A 17477-nucleotide genomic window follows, 5' to 3' on the forward strand; every position below is an offset into this window, starting at 1 on the left:
TTAATTGCAAGAGCAAGACATTCCATTACTATCCCAAAACACAACTATGTTGACACTTGTACAGGTCATGCAATTGATCTTTTTCCTGAGATGCTATGCAGAATTTATGCCAATATACGTGTTCTCTAATCACACACTATGGTCAAGTTAATTTCTTGAGGTGTCCAGATTAAACACCTTAAAGACACACTAAGTCCCTGAGAGAGCGAAAACCCTGAAAAATGTTTTTTTGTTGTTGTTTTCTTCAACTTTATTGATGATAGGATAGTATGAGAGGTGGACAGGAAGTGAAAGGGGAGAGAGATGGGGAGGGGTCAGCAAATGACCCGGGCCGGAATCAAACCCGGGTCGCTGGCGTAGCAGCCCAGTGCCCTACCGTTAGAGCCACAGCAGGGCCTAATACCCTGAAATGTAAGGCCTCCACTAAACCGCTAATCCCTGAACTAAAGTGCTACGTGCTAACTATAGAGGTGAAAATCGAAAAACATGATTGCATCAAGGCTTCCTGTCTCGGTTGACTTTGTTTTTTAACGATGCGTGGCCATGTATGTGCAGAAGGAGTGCTTGCAACAAGTGTAGTGGTGGCAAGGCAATGTGATGACATTGGCAACCAAGCACCACGCTCAAAACAAACAAACAAAACAAAAAAAAAGCGCCAGAAAAAAATCTTCATCTCTTTCATGTCTCTGTGTATACTACTATGGGCTTCAGCAGTGCAATCTATTTATGTGTGAGTGGTCGTGGATCTCCATAGCGTGCGTGTTTGTTTAGAGGACGCTCGCATTGTCTTTGCAGCCTCCTACGTCAGCGCTGCGCTTTTTCAGCGGCCCACAGGATGCGGCGGCCCCCATGTGCAGAGAAACCTTTTGGCACAGGACAAGAGATAGGAAACAGGGTGGAGTGCACCGAGGCTGGAGCAGGGGGTGGGGGTGGGGGTGGGATGGAGTGCAGCGAGGCTGGAGCAGGGGGTGGAGGTGGGGGGCGTCGGTCAAAGAGGTGTGTGTGGGGGGTGGGGAGGGGTCACAGTCTGTGTTTAAAAAAATGGGTCATTTAAGCACTGAAAAACAATTCTGGGGTGTTGCTTGGCGTTTTAGGGAGGGTTGAGGTCGAGGTTTGGGGGTTGGGGACAGGGGTGAGGTGGGTGGGGGAGGGGGGGGGGGGGGGGGGGCGTATCGGACAGTGCTGACACACACAGTCAGCACTGATTGAAAGTTGAGGAGCCCACAGTTCTATTGTTGTGTTGCGAGGTCTTTTAGCCTAATTACCCCTGTGCTCAGAAGCCATTTTAGACTTTCAAGGGGAGTAAAAAAAGCTAAAAAAAGTAAAATATATTGTTATATTTCTGGCATGCAACAGCGTTTAAGGGTGCAGCTGGTTTGACTTTGAACGTGCTGCTTTATCCCTATGGCCACTACACACTGAACAAAAAACCCACCTGATTTCTTTGATACTGTGTTGCCATTGACTTCTGGTGTTCTAGACATTCTAAGTGGCCCAGATACCTGCCAGTTATACCTGTCTTGACTAGCTACACTTGTGCCTTTGCCAGTTCATAGAATGGAACACAATGCAATGCAATGCAATGCAATGCAATGCAATACAATTCAAAGTAGTTGTAGCTCTTCACTATACACATGTACAAATCTACGGGTACAATGAGACACATCTCATTGTTAACACAGCAATAACTTTTCGGTATGACATTTGGAGTACGTTACGTCTAAACATAGGCCTACCATCCCTAGTTAGCAGGACCACAGAAAGGGCTGAACAAAAAAGGCTACGTCTTTGCATACTGATAAGGCTAGCGTAAGCAATATAGCTGCAAGTTGTACTGTCCAAAATTCACTTCAATTGCGAAATGCATAGTCTATCGAGCTCTTACTTATGTGTGTCTTATGGGCAGTTAAGTCAGCATTTGACCACTGACCTTTAGCAGATATACAGTATATTGTCAAAAAGTGAAGCTGAACCCATGGCAATTCAATGCAACATGCTACATGAATATTTTCAGTTGTCTAAATATCAGATACCACAAAGGTAAATCAATGTAAAAGGCAAACGGTTTTAACCGTTAGCCTCACATTCTTTTAGATTAAAACTGTGAACTCACTACCACTGTTAGTCAACAGGACGTACGGTGATGAACACATTTTCTGAATTAGACAACATTTGCTTTTCCTCAAAGAGGAGTAGCCTTTTTTTGAGTCTGCACTTATTTCCTTCCCTCCCTATTTTTTGTCTAGTTGTGTCGTGTGTGAGGCTGGTGCATGACTTGTTGAGCTTGACGGCTCTCCCTTACTAGAGAAGTGAAAGAGAGGACAGTAGAGGCAGTGAGGGTAAAGATGGTGAAACACTTGGCAACACTTAAAGCAACGGTTCTGGAATCTAGACAAAATACCATACCATACCATACCAAAATACCAATAACATATTATTTGGACCGTTTATCACACTTTGATCACCGCTTGCGGCTGCAGTAGGCAACTTTTGTTGATAATTTTATCAGAAAATTAGGATTCAATTATGTTGGTGGCCAGCAGTAACATTGCTCCAAAAGTTGCCCTGTGTATCATTATCTATCATCATTCTGCTCTCAGCTCAAAGGAGTGAATATCCTGCACAAGCTGGCTAGTCAGGTGTAGGACCATTGAAATGAAATCCACAATTAAAGAAGGCAAAGTCTACAGCACTGCTCGCGTCTAATAATTGAGAAGGCACATTCTGAAAATGAATTTGCAAAAATATGGATACTGCAAAAGTAAGCATACCTTCCATTCCACCGGTAATTCAACAAGCAATGTTCATACAATGTTTCTCTCATCCGACCTTCTTCAGGCAAATTTTCAAGATGACTGAATTACTTTTGAATGACAACCTCACTGGAGGAATGTCCAAGACACCTGTTCAACTCCAGAGGGTGAAAGTTAGGGCTGTGACGATATTGAATCGAATTGTGATTGATTGGGATACGCAGTCACGATACTGAATCGCGATGCAAGGGCGCAGTATCGTGATGTGTCCTTTCAAAGTTCTGTTACCCTTTAGTCCAGAAAACAACCACATGATGGGATAGTGCTTTCAAGCTTCAAATCATCATCATTATTAACTTGAAACTTTATTATTAGCCTTTTGCAACCTATTCTATAGCCTACGTATAAACTATCATAGCTTTATATATACTTTTTTGTATACTGTTTGTCAAAGGTGAAAAAGGAAAATTGTTGAAGTAAATATCACAATGCATCGCAATAATACAGGCATTGCATGTTGCATGTTCTATTTGGAACCATTTAGGGTGTCTTATTTGTACCAAAGGATGGAACCTTTTTAGGTTCCATAAAGAACCTTTTTTTTCCTAAGAGTGTAATAGAATCACATCGTGCCATGTGTATCCTGATGCGCATCGAATCATGAACCCCTTGCCAATACCCACCCCTAGTAAAAGTGCTGTTTTTTATTCACTTGCCCTAAGGATATCGATGGTGCTTTGCAATATCCTATACTTCGCCGTGATACTCCATGCTTTTGTTTTCCAAACAAAGCAGCTTTAGACCGAGCAACAACCATAAGAAAGCAGACTTAGAAGCAGACTACATATTGAGTGTTGGACCAACTTATAAAGCAGGTAAAATCAGGTGATGGTAATGTTCGCACCATTCACAGAGCATTTCCCTCGGTCTGTATGATGTCAATCCGGAAAGCAGGTAGGCGCTGATGATGGGATAGACCTGAAACATTTGTCTCCCACTTTTCTGTCTTTTCCGCATGTTATTTATTTATTTGTTGGTTTGTTTATTTATTTGGTTATTTAACAGTTATTAGTGTTTCTGACACATGTATCTATTGTGTGTGACTCCTTACTTTCTGGACTGACTTTAGACAGGGTGTCCTTTAAAGGGTGTAATCACAATGATGCCTCACGTGTACCGTATGACATATAGAATGACACACGCGCACGCGCACACACACACACACACACACACACACACACACACACACACACACACACACACACACACACACACTTTCATTCCCATCTTTGAAGGGCAAACCCATCCCTATCCCACACCTAGTTAGGACCACACATTCCCCCTTTTCTGTTTTCCTTCCTATCTTGGTGGGGGATATTTGTGCCCATATGTTCCTTAATTATTGATGCACACAAACACACATAAGGTTAAAAATGACTTAGTGAGCAATGCACACTACCAACCGCAGCCCCACACATTTGCACACTTTTCAGCTCTCTCTCTCTCTGCTACAAACTGATGAACACAAACAGACCATCCGTGGCCTGACCGCTTTTGCCACAACTAGCTTCCTGTTTGATCAGTTTCAGATCAGCCAGCTCTGTTGCTGTGAGACTCAGCACAACAGTCGAGTGAGCAAGCGAGCGAGGAGGAGACATTTTGCACCCTGCCCTGCCTTTGCAATGGCTGCCTGATCTAATCTGCTACTATAGTTCCAATGAAAACACAGCAGTGGTGAAGGAGAAGCACTCTAGGTTTTTTAAAACAGATATAGATGTATTGCAATTTGTAAGTGTATTAAGTAGTAAGTACAAGTACACTTATACATCAAATTACAACAGGAGTAGTTTGACATGGGTGCAAATCATACTACTAGTGCTGTAATTACATATTATTACATGTGTCTATTTCCACTTTATACATCTATTTTTCAAAAATGGAAGTGTTCTAGAAGACTGGGGGAAGAACACCAGTGTGGAATCCCAAGTGTGATAGATGTTTACTGTGTTTAACTCTTTCACGTAGGCATACTATTTTTTTACGTGTAGCCTTTGATTGATTTCATTATTTTAACATACTGCCCTTCCCTCGCGTTTTACTTGACGCGGCAATTAAAATCAAACAGCATTTTATGCTGGTCCAACGGGCTGATTTTCTATGGGTACTATGTGTCTAGCACTCATACATAGACAGAGCGGCTTGAGAGTGAGTTATTTCTCCAGATGAATCATCCCCTAAGGGCGGTAGGCTACACAGTGCCTAACTGCTATTAACGGTTCGTATGACACGAATAAGGCTGAATTGAGAACGTGGAGGTGGGTGGGGCTGTTCAATTGAACAGTTATCTACCTGTTTCTGTTTTGATTGCGAATTTGGCCTATTTAATTATGATACAATAATTGATGGCGAGGTGCTGTGCCATATTCGTTTTGTGCGTAAAATACGCATTGCAGTGCCATATTCGTTTTGTGCGTAAAATACGCATTGCATTGTTTTTGTTTTCCCAAATGTCTCCAAGTGAGTTAAGAATAATTGAGGGCGGAGATGCTGGATCAATTATGGGAATTATAATATTTTGTCAGATAGGCTATAGTGTATGGTTAGCCTAAGGCTATTCATCAATTAAGGAACAATAAATTCCAGGCGGCAGCTACAAATATCGAAACTTTCCACAATCTTACCATCTTGTTGATTTCTACATGCCAATACCACCATGCATGATAAATCAAAAAGGCCTAACGTTTCCAATTAAATGTTCTTTGCCTTTCACCTCTCATGTTAATAAATGGTTTGTTTACAATGGCTGCAAGAGGACTTGCTGGCTAGATATTGTTCTTTCTATCTTGATTTAATAATTGACAATTCCCGCTTAAAATACCCGCATGTAGCATGGCAGTGAGTGCAGCATTGCAGTACTTCCATGAGCAGAATTATAATTTAACTCGTCCCATTTTTCCTTTTCTTTACTTCAGCTGTCACAGCCTACTCCAGCAGCTTAGATAAAAAGCAGAAGTTAAACCTAGGTCGAGCTGATTTTGCAAATGGACCAACTGCACTTTGGGCTGCAAACAAGCTGTGTGGTTTTCATAAGTTTTTAATCAGCAACATCAGGACACTGTAGCCAAAAAATGGTTTGCGCAAGAGGGACAAAAGAATAGCTCGGGGTCTATGACACTGTGGGCGCACGGCAAAACGGCACGTCCGAATGGACCTCAAGTATTGTGAAAATGCTGTGATAGAAAATGGAAAACAATGCACTGGCATATGGTAACATGGACAGCGCTCGTTCTGTTTTGGCAGACTTCGGTGCCTTTTTCTCTCGTGTGGAGGGAACGGAAGCGCGTGCGGAAAGTCTGAGGTTCGAGACAGGAAGCCTGCAGCGTTCAGATAACGACACCTGACAGGCACACGAGTTTACAGTTTACTATAAATTATTCTTTAAATAACTCGCATAGCCTTGGAAGAACAGACATTTGTGAGATGTTTGTCCGTGTGTCCACAACGACCATCCAAATTTCATCTGTTTTGCGTGCTCTTTGTCTGCACACAGCTGAACATGTTGCATACGATTTATTGCTTCAGGCCAGGCACCTGTTTGAAAATATATATAAAAATCCGCATACAGGTTTCATGCTATATCAATGTGCAGGCCTATATTTTGAGCCAAGCTCAAACAAAGTAAAACTAAAACTAAGCAGCAAAAATGAAATTACAAACTTAGTGATACAAACCCCATACCCTTTGCCTGCCCGCCAAAAAAACATAAGATGCTTGAGAAGATGCTTTAGATCTCAAAGTCACTATATGGAGCAATAATAGTCACCAGTGATGTACATAATACAAATCATGTTCAAATTCGGACACATTTGAATGCAAACCATCTACGTATCGTCCATAACCCACAGCCAACAGTAACATCACTATTATAACAGTGGGCCATTCGAACATTAGTGCAAGTTCCAAAACTGCAGTAGGCCTAACACTTGAGACTTCGTCTTCAGTAAAAAATAAAATGTAGTCACACATTCATAATCATTCCCTATTTATACTTATTAAGACATTGGATATAAGACATGATTTACTCTACAATAGCCCAACTCTGTTCCCCTCCAAAAGTCAACAAAGAATTCATGTAGGGTGTTGACCACAAATTTGTTCTCTCAAAGAAGCTCAAAAAGCAGCTGTTTTGTTACACTTAATAAAAGGACCATTCAGAGCTATATGTCGTTGAACTCATATATGGTAATCCATATAATGTGTGCATAGTCATATTGTCCAGAGAAATGCAAGTTTGAAGAATGACACATTGAGAGACGACAGACTACAGTAACCTGCTCCCAGAAACTATAGACCCACCATTGCGCATGCAAGTAACGGCTATATCTCATTAATTTACAGTGACGTGAAATACCTTTCAAAGTTTTACGATTTCACTCATAATGTTACATGTACTTTACATATTTCCATTTTAAAAGTAGGCAAATTCAAATACCGGCCATTTGAAGGAATTATTTCAGTCCTTTGCAACGAAGTCTTCGGTATTCCAAATAAGTTGATGGCGCGTGAGGCACCTGTTTTACGCGCGCATTCCACCATGAAGTAAAATTCGTCACAATTTTCTGAGGTCATCGCTGAGGTTTATTTGTCACGAACGCCGTGCCAAAAACGAAAATAATAGCTGGTTAATTTTATCGTGTATGTGCACCGTCGCTGTGGTTCCTCAGATGCAAGTAAAGACAACACAAATAAAGCAAATGATTGAAAACGCCCAAAAATGTACATGCCCTTTCTGGTGCGCACTAGCCACCATTTAGTTTTTATCTGACTCTAAATGTTGTAGTGGTTTCTTGTGTTATTAAAGAGCCGACATTCAACCACGAACGGGAAGGAAGAGGAAATTTTGTACAAGAAGGAAAGAGTGGGGACCTGCATCACCGCCTTGCCTCTTTCACTCAGCAAACACAAAGCTGCTAACCCAAGCAGTGGGTGTCTGCGGACTATCGTCTCATTTTCAGAATCGACAATAAAACCAGATCAAACGCCTACCTTAATCGTACAGTCCATTGCCGTTTTCGTTTAGTCTTTTGGGCTCATGAAGTAGGTTTAGTTAGGCACTTTTAAAGTAATACCCTTTTGAAACCTTACTGGAGTGCATCGGCTGTCTGCACAGGCGCATTTACCCTTCAGTGCAAACCATTGCAACAATTTTCGCTTAGACCATAACCGGATGGCAACGGTTTTTTTGCTCTCCATTCTAAAATTGGGAAGTGAAGTCACGCTAAACACCAAGGCTTGGCTCCTATTGGTGAAACATTGTAATTTTAATTGAATAAAAACGCATTTAATAATTAAACGACTCTAGAGTTTTCCCCTAATTGCGAAGTAAGGTAGCCTAATAAGCATGTTATTAATGCGTTAAGATAAAGCGTGTTAAAACTTTGCATGCAATTAAGAATGTATCCGTCCTTTTAATGGATTTATTTCTATTTATTTCATTTTTTAAAGAATTCAGGGGACTTACGCCATATTTGACCACAGTTTTTATTATATTATGTCCATCATTTCAAGCTGATATAATGTGCGCAAAATGTGTTGGCCTACACAAATTCGATGCTTATGGACATTTTCCAATCTAAAAAAAATCTTGCCAAGTACTAATTTTTCGCAACGGAAATGATACTTAGATCTAGGCTACCTAGCCTACAACCAACACATTTGAATAGCCAAAATGAAACCATTAATTTGAATGCAGACTGTTGCAGCTGATCTGTCAAGAAATTCATCAGTCACAGTCGAATGCCACCAGGGTCCCAAACTCACTTCAAATTGTAGGCTAGGCTACCCTGGCTTCGTGACTCATGGAGGTCAGGGGGCACTTCTCGTTGTTTGGAGAAGTAGCCTAACGTCGTCATTTCTTGACAGCGGAGCAGGTCCACCCCATCCATAAATTGTATCTGAATGAGTGTTCTAAATGAGAGAGGTGCTGTGTGCCCAACTACCCCGGTGAGGTGCTTGTGTAACTTGACCCTTGTTGTGTCCACTTGAGCGCGCTGCTCTTCTCAATCACGACTCCTTTCTCTGGGCTCACACGATCTGGGAACGTTACTTTTCCAGATGTAGGGGACTAATGTTTTCTCTAGGGCGGAGGAAAAGCGGCCCTAGAGGTGTTTGTTTATGCAGGTCCCGCAGGCCGTTCTTATCTGGTCCAGCCACTCACGCCGTGATTTCAGACCTCCCCGACGAGCAGTTTTACAGGCCATTGTTCTCTGTAAATGGTTTAAAGATAGACTCTGAGTCTAAACTCAAACCCTCATTAGTTCGAGAGACAAAAAACCTGATTGATCAGGCTTCCCGCTCCCGGCACTCTTAACTTACCAGAGCTACTGTTCTGTCGTCCAAAAATGACGGGCAACATTGATTAGAATTAATTGAAGGCTATTGAATCCAAGTTGTTGAGTTTTTATGTGATAACGGCTCTTTCAAGTTTTCCTTCTATCCTAATTATAAATTAGGCTATTAATTCTAATATAGGCCCATAGCTATAGACTACACAATGGCGAAAGTGAGACTGGTCCAAAGTGGTAGGCTACCCTAACTTATGATTACGCACCCCTCATCTTTGTCTTTCATGGGACATGTTTGATAAAAGGGGGGAAGCAATTGTCATTGGACTCATCCTTGTCCTTAATTACTCGTCATGCTACTCATTGACATTTTTTTGATGGCCATGTATGAATGAACCCAATCCCCCCCACCCCGTTGTATTCGTGACTTGCCCTCTACGTCATGGCCCGTTAAGCGACATGTAGTGGGCCACTAAAATGGTCACGAAGCACGGCGGCGCATTCTTCACGCGGGGTGGGGTGGGGGTGTGGATACGCCCCTACCCGCCAGCCTCTTTAAAACGGCCCAAGGCGGACAGCAACTGACAACACATGAAAACCTCCTCTCTCCCCTCCGTGGAAAATACACTCAAAAAGGCCATTGACCAGCAGGAATTAACCATTTCTGAGGAGAGACTTCGAGCGAAATCCAAAACTCACACGGTAGGTGTTACTTCATCCTATATGAGTTAACTGTAAACCTGTTTGCATTACTGGCGCATTATAAATGCATTTTGATGAAAATATTTGTATAACAATATAGGCCTATGTGTCACACACAGCAGACTATGATATAGCATTATTATTGAAATTAAAGCTCTGGTTGACTAATGTGTGATAACTTTCAGGTTTGTGCTTTAAGAAGTTATCCAAATAAAATTAGGCGAGACTGTGGCCTACGTAAATTGAGAATATAACTGATCTCCTAGATATATCGTCAACTGTAGGCTATCATTATTTAGCCTACATGTTGTATGTTCATCTCCTAGATGGAAATGTATCAAGCTGGGTATTACACAGAGGACTTCAGGACACAGGAGGTGCCTGCGGGTTTTGATCTTGGATCATATGGTAAATACATTCCTCTTGATATATCATTCATGCCATAATTTCTTCTCATAACCAACCCATCAACAGCAGACACCTTTTTCACTGGCGTGTCTGTTGATCATCTGTCATAAAGTAAAAGACTACCACCTCTTCTAACAGACAGTTGATATATAGCCAAATGTAAAAGTATTATTTTCCACCAATTTTCTGCACCGTCCGAGACTAATTTCCGCTCTGCTCTGGACAAAACATTTCCTATGGCCTTCAACTGAGCAGCAAAGCACAGCCCATGACACCCTCCTCCTCCCTGTCCGTCAATTCCCCAAAAAACTGGACCTTGACATCTTGCCCATTCACTGCGGTCCAGTGCAGTTCAGCTTGCTCAGCTCAGGAAAGTGGGGGTGTCAGGGTGTGCTGTGCTGTGCTGGTCAGTACAGTGATTGGAAATGTCTGAATGAGAGCGGTCAAAAGCAGAGGGGTGGCTAGGTTAAAGATACACCCATTATTTTTCCCCCTTCTCTTTCGCTCCCTCCCTCTTTTCCTAATCCTTTCCTCCAGACTTCCTCCCTAAACAGATTTAGCACCCCCCCCCCGACACACACACACACACACACACACACACACACACACACACACACACACACACACACACACACACACACACACACACACACACACACACACACACACACACCCTTCATCAGCTCTTGCTCGCACTCCCATCTCTTGTGTTTCCTCTCCACTTCCATAACACACACACACACACACACACACACACACACACACACACACACACACACACACACACACACACACACACACACACACACACAGAGGGATAGGGAGTGGGCTGCCAAAAAAACTCAAGAATCGAAAAAGAAGGGAATGGACTGTGTGGCCTTTTCCCAAGCAAAGCTGGGGCTTGCTTTGCCACACTCTCTGAACCCACTGTGCAACATGCGTGAAGATAGTCAAGTTCACTTGTTTCAGTTTAAAGAAGGAGGGGGAAATTCAGGATTATTTGAGGGGTCCTTTCATGACAGAATTTATATTGTCAGTCACCCGTTACATTACATAGCATCTCTTCAACAGAGACTCAATATAGGCTAACATCAAGCGCTCCCAAAATCTCACACTAGGACATAATTGGTCCTATCAGTGACATTAGACTGCATTGGGGGCCTCAAGGAGTAACACACCACTGTGACCTACTGTCGTTTAAAGGTAGAGTAGGCCTATGTCATTTTAGTCGCTCATTTTCAAAATGTATGCTGCTTATCCACAAATTTGATCTTTTCATAAGTATATATTACTAAGTAATAAATTAATACTTGCTGGCCCGACCAAAGTACAGTATGTTTTTTAGCCAAAGATGCATTTTGCTGGAAATTCAAAATGGAAGATCCACCATTTCATGTATGAGAAGTGTAATTGCAGTCATAATCAATATTCAGAAAGCGATGGTGGTGGTAAAAAATCTGGGAAAAGATTTGTGGATGGGCATCACAAATTCTGGAAATAAACTACCGAAAATGACATACCGTAGGCACTACTCTACCTTTAAAGCCTGTCAGCACTCTGGGTCCCTTTGTGGGCTATAGGGACTCATTTAGGGGCCCAAAATGGTTGTCTGGCATGTGTCTTCTGTTGGCTGTAGCTTCCTCTCCGCCTCTCTCACTAACACTGCTTTGCTGTCTCTATTCCTCCACCTATGTCCTCAGACTACAGTGGTGAAGACCTGTCCTTTCTGTTAGACAGCAAGGGAGCTGGAGCTGGGCAGCTGCAGTACCCAGACGCCTACGCAGAGCCACAGAAGGACATGCAGACCTTCGACACCAAAGGTGAGAGCCGGCCGGGGCCACCGCTCTCCACACCTCGCCTCACACCCATGATGACAATGATGATGTAGATACTATTTGCAATTATTAATAATAGCCTACCTTTTGTTTGTTACACAGCACCTTTCAAAACACCCACAGAAAAGTAGGCTAGCATTAAGCACTAACAATCATAATGGTCTCATGTGTGAGAAATCTTTAGTAATAATGATGAGCATTAGTAGAAGGCTCCTATTCTCATATAAAATTCACAAAGAAATGTGTTTAAGGAAGCCAGTGGTTATTGGAAAGAAGCCCATTTTTTTGTCTGACAGTTCTAGCCTGTAAAATCTGTATATAGGCTACACAACTTGGCCCCACACGATTTTTTCTGACTTTCCATTTGGGGGATGTACCTGGTTCTATTTTTAGAGGCTGCAGGGCCCCTCACTGTTCTCTGTGTGCCAGGTCACACACAAGCAATTTATAAAGACTGACTTGCTCATTGCTCCTGTCTTGCTCTAAGATAATCTTGCTTTACGTAGATTTCCTGTTGTGCTAAAGCATTTCCTGTTGTCTTTTCGCAGGTACCTCTAATGGCTCGACCCTACTGAACCTGGATGCCTACCCAGAATTCAGCTGCTGGATGTCGTCTTACACCAGCAGTAAGTCAGGCACAATAATGTTCGGGGTGCACTTTGTAGACAAATCACCTTTGAGAAAGTCAGCCACTTCACTATGCCCTCAGTCAAATCTCAGATTCAGCTTCCACTCAATTTTACTTACATTTATGATGCAGTGAGTGTAGCCTATGCATCAGACCCCTCCATACCACATAGAATAGAATAGAATAGAATAGAATAGAATAGAATAAAATAGAATAGAATAGAATGCCTTTTACTGTCTTTATTAACGCAAAGGGATATACTGTTCAACACTGTGGGCTATTTCCACAAGCTATTTTAATGAACATCTTCTAATGAACACTGTTAAACTCTCGTGTCCTCAGCACCGGAGGCTGTGAACAGCGAGCCTCCTCAGATCGGGTACCAGGATTCCCCCTCTGGCTTCCAGAGCTTCACGCCGCTGTGTACTGCCAGCCCAGCTGCGCAGTTCCCCCCTGGCCTGAAGGACGTGACTGGGAGCCTCTACGCCCCAGACAAGGAGGCAGCCCACAGAGGATCATCAGTAGCAGTTGGTCTCGATCACCTTGGTCAGTGTCACCTTGGAATTGTGCTTTGAAATTTGAATTCTTATACATGTCTTATGACTGGGGGGGGGTGCATAGGAAGAACATATTAGTAGCAGTTAGGCTATTAATTAATGTAATATTTATAACAATTTAATATGGAACATAAGTGGAATTGGGTCTCTTCCATAAGTGGAATTGGGTCTCTATGGAACATAAGTGGAATTGGGCTACAGCACACACTTGTCAGTAAAATCATATTAGTCACTCTGCAAGAACATTATGTGAAAAACTGCATGCATTTTCAGAGCCTTTCTGTAAGCTGGATCATGAATAATAGAATGTTTTTTGTCTGTGTGAAGCAGGTGACTCTGCGAGGAACTACGGACTCTATGACACAGACACACAGGGAAGGCCCTCTCAGTACTGGAGCACGTACTCCCCTCCCAGCTACTGCGCACCTCTGTCCAGCCACACTCCATCTTGTGCCTCGCCCCCTGCGCCTCAGCCCTCGGAGCAATACTGCCCCCGTGTGGTCAAAAGGAGAAGTGCGCCATCTCAACGACTGGAGAAGGACGGAGAGGTGGCAGGCATGTCTGCATATCCAGGTAAGCGAAGAAGACAAGAGATATCTTCGATAGCTGCACAACTACAATAATAGTAGTAGAAGCAGTAATAATAAATACAATAGTTAAAAATAATAATACAGTAGCCTAATGCAGTTCAGTTATGTAGCCTAGCTCTTGACATCGATAATATAAGTAGTTACAAGTATAACAGCCAGGTACCACAATAGTATTTTTTATTTTCAAATTTTCCATGCATTTTTTTCCCTCAAAAATCTTCACGGAAAAAGGCTCACGTCTTGGTCCATTTCTCTCAGGTTCAGGGCCCATCCAGCTGTGGCAGTTCCTGTTGGAGCTGCTACTGGACTCTGGCTGCCGAACCTTCATCAGCTGGACAGGAGACGGCTGGGAGTTCAAGATGTCTGACCCTGCCGAGGTCAGTTTGTTTAAATGGATATTCTGGAGCGTGTGTGTGTGCGTGTGTGTGTGCGTGTGCGTGTGTGTGTGTGTGTGTGTGTGTGTGTGTCTGTGTGTGTGTGTGTCTGTGTGTGTGTGTGTGTTTAAATGTTGGCATGTGCTCCTGTATCCTATAGTCTGTGAGTGAATGTGTGTTCATGCATGCATGTATTTCTTTTGATGTGTCGTGACATTTTGATAATACGTGACATATTCATAGCAACTTAAACAAATTTGCCATAACAATCCTATCCCGTTGAGTTCTCCCGTTATGTATCCTGACTCGTTATCCCTGGTGGTCAGACGTGGCCTAGTGGTTAGAGAGTTGGTCTTTCAATCTAGGGGTTGCAGGTTCAAATCCCCCCTGACCTCTCCCTACATCTCCATCCATGGCTGAAGTGCCCTTGAGCAAGGCACCTAACCCCACATTGCTCCAGGGACTGTAACCAATACCCTGACAAACAATAACTGTAAGTCGCTTTGAATGAATGAAAGCGTCAGCTAAGTGCAATGTAATGTAATGTAATCCCTGAGACTGACCTCTGTGTCCCCCTCCCAGGTGGCCAAGCGCTGGGGCCAGTGCAAGAACAAGCCCAAGATGAACTACGAGAAGCTCAGCCGAGGCCTGCGCTACTACTACCACAAGAACATCATCCACAAGACGGCTGGCAAGCGCTACGTCTACCGCTTCGTCTGCGACGTGCAGGGCATGCTGGGTAAGACGGCGCGGGAGGTGCTGGCCAGCCTGAACGTGGTCCCGCTCAACACCGCCTCGTCCACCTCACCCCAGCAGGCCCTGGGAAGCCAGTCCGTCAAGCAGGAGAAGGCCACGGAGCCCTGGACACACTAACATCACACGACACATCACATCAGAAAACAGCAGGAAAGCGGCAGACCACAGAACATTCACAAACAAGAGCAATCAGGGGCGACCAGATACCTGGCCCTGTCTCGGCCAATGCTAGAGGCATTTGATGGTGTGTGTGTGTGTGTGTGTGTGTGCGTGCATCCACACGTGTGTTTGCCGAAGTTTATGACTCTGTGTGTGTTCAGCATCCACTGCAGAGGACACACACACACACACACACACATTGTGGGTGGTCTTTGCAATATTGCAATACCTGGCCCTGGCCTGGCCAGCACTGACTTGTTCACGGATATATGATAGGATATGGATATTGTGATTGTGAATGTGTTTGTGCCGACTAATACAGTAGCAAAGGCCACATCTTTTACTGTGACACTAACTTCCGCCCCGAGAAGAAGACGAAGAAAAATTCACTTGATATGTATTTATGTCTGTAACGCTCTTACGGCTGTGGCAGTATGTGGCACTTGTCTTTATGAATGCAATGTAAATGTTTCTTGTGATTGAGGTATTTCGTTTAATATTCTATACAGAATAGCAAGGGTTATAGCCATGTTGGACTACCAGCGTGAATTACAAACCTCTCGCTTACCCCTGAAAATTTGGTATATTTTGATATTCATACTGTGTGGACTATATGAGGACGTGTATATTTCATGACCTACCTCCCTTGTTTGAGATGAAGGCATCGGTTATAAACAGTTGGCACAGACGGTGTGAGCTGTTTCATCATGAGATAATATCTCTGTCTTTTATATACTTTGTAATATGAAATATGTAAATAAATTGTATATAGTTTTCAGAATTTCTTTCTGGCATGTGTTCTTTGATGGTCTGATTAGCTTTGAACATTGACAGAGGGGGGTGCTGTGGTGCAGCACACCAAGATACCCGACCACAAATGGGCTTGCATGTTCATGGGGACCCTGGCTCAATCCGGCCTGGATCAATACCATTAACTCATAATTTTGCATAATATTGCACAAATCCACAAAACACACATGCACAATTTCATAGCTGAGCTTTCAAATAGCTCCAAGCATTATCTAATAAACCAAAGAAATGGGGGGAAAAATGATTAAAACACATATTCCTGTGTAATAGCTGTGTGAAACAGGTTGGTTTGATTTCACTCCTCTGTCCAATTTGACTAATTTGATCAGAGGTGTCAAAAGCAAAAGTAAAAGGACTTTTGGGCTGTAATTACACTAGCACATGGCATTACATAGCTGTTACACCATTTACTCCATCGTACCTCATGAGATAGATAGACTGTGTTGTTGCTGAAGAACACTGAAAACCTAATAAGAACCCACCACAAACTTGATCCAACCAGTGCAGAGTTAGCTGATCGTAAGATAAGTACACGAGTCTACTTACTCAGATAAATTACTTGTGTTGGAAGGAGACTGTGTGTGTGTGTGTGTGTGTGTGTGTGTGTGTGTGTGTGTGTGTGTGTGTGTGTGTGTGTGTGTGTGTGTGTGTGTGTGTGTGTTCAACTTAATTACTTTTACTTTTGACACCTCTGAATTAATGACATCTTTTTTTCCGCCTTTGACTGATCAGTCCTTACCATTGAACCTTCATTCTATTCTATAGATTGCATAAAAAGAAAAAAATAGGGTGACCCCAAACTTTTGAACGGTAGGCCTAGTGTTTGTTTCAGGTTGGGTTTCAGGTCTCAAAAAGGTAATTGGTGTTTCACTACAGTCACCGGTTCTTGCATTTGCACTTGCGCGGGAGGGTTTTTGCAGTGAGAGCAAACGTGTGTTTTTACTTATTGTTTTTCTTTATTTTTTTCTTTAACATACGTGAGGTTTAGTTTCAGATAATACGTTCGAGTCAATGCGTGTTTTCGCAAGGGGCGTGGCGAGGCCAGTAGAGGTGGTAGGCCTGGACAATACCCAGTAGGCGTCGCGTCGCGCAACTGGTTCTGGGTGGTGGCTTTGCAAAGGCGCAAGTCAACTTTCTTTACAGTTGTTGTCTTAGTGGCAACTAAGGTAAAACACCATGTCTGGTAAAAAGTCAGTCAAATCGTTATTGGTGAATGCGCTAGAAGATCTGCGATCTAAAGACTTGAAGAAATTCCGACACACATTGTGTGATCGTGAGCAACCGCGGTTTGGCAGACGGGCTGTCGAAGACGCTGATGAGTTGGACTTGGCCGACCTATTAATTCAAGCATGCACGGAGGCAAAGGCTGGACAGTTCACTATTGACATCTTTAACCAACTTCAGTTCACGGAAGACGCAAAGAGACTTACAGAAGGTAAGTACTGCCACGGCGGCAAAAGAGAGGACAAGACGAGGGCCTGTTAGGGCTTTCTTGTAATGTGCAATTGAATACACCATACTACGTAATATATAATACACAATAATACATAATACGTTCTCT

General features: G+C 43.0%; 3 protein-coding genes across 10 annotated transcripts in view; 2 read left to right on the plus strand and 1 right to left on the minus strand.

Annotated features, from left to right (window-relative positions):
- fli1rs (Fli-1 proto-oncogene, ETS transcription factor-related sequence) overlaps positions 1-7934 on the minus strand; it is a 24491-nt gene extending 16557 nt beyond the window's left edge. For both annotated transcript variants that reach the window (XM_063199480.1, XM_063199479.1), the window contains exon 1: positions 7800-7934. In XM_063199480.1, coding sequence (XP_063055550.1) covers positions 7800-7817 — 18 coding nt within the window. In that variant the 5' untranslated portion in view covers positions 7818-7934. The remainder of the gene's footprint in view (positions 1-7799) is intronic.
- A 1682-nt stretch (positions 7935-9616) lies between these two features.
- Positions 9617-15311, plus strand: etsrp (ETS1-related protein). Of its 7 annotated transcripts, none has more exons than XM_063199490.1 (8): positions 9617-9799; positions 10126-10207; positions 11941-12027; positions 12591-12668; positions 13013-13216; positions 13555-13800; positions 14046-14194; positions 14774-15311. In XM_063199490.1, exons 1-8 carry the CDS (start codon positions 9689-9691, stop codon positions 15062-15064), a joined length of 1248 nt encoding a protein of 415 aa, XP_063055560.1. In that variant the 5' UTR covers positions 9617-9688; the 3' UTR covers positions 15065-15311. The 7 variants fall into 7 exon arrangements, with proteins under 7 accessions (XP_063055560.1, XP_063055561.1, XP_063055554.1 ...); XM_063199484.1 differs by having other exon boundaries at positions 9619-9799; positions 11908-12027; XM_063199487.1 differs by having other exon boundaries at positions 9619-9799; positions 11908-12027; positions 14049-14194.
- A 1604-nt stretch (positions 15312-16915) lies between these two features.
- Positions 16916-17477, plus strand: part of pycard (PYD and CARD domain containing) — a 34283-nt gene continuing 33721 nt past the window's right edge. The window contains exon 1 of the mRNA XM_063199907.1: positions 16916-17351. Coding sequence (XP_063055977.1) covers positions 17093-17351 — 259 coding nt within the window. The 5' untranslated portion in view covers positions 16916-17092. The remainder of the gene's footprint in view (positions 17352-17477) is intronic.

This window comes from Engraulis encrasicolus, chromosome 5 (genome assembly GCF_034702125.1).
Source record: "Engraulis encrasicolus isolate BLACKSEA-1 chromosome 5, IST_EnEncr_1.0, whole genome shotgun sequence".
Classification (NCBI taxonomy): domain Eukaryota; kingdom Metazoa; phylum Chordata; class Actinopteri; order Clupeiformes; family Engraulidae; genus Engraulis; species Engraulis encrasicolus.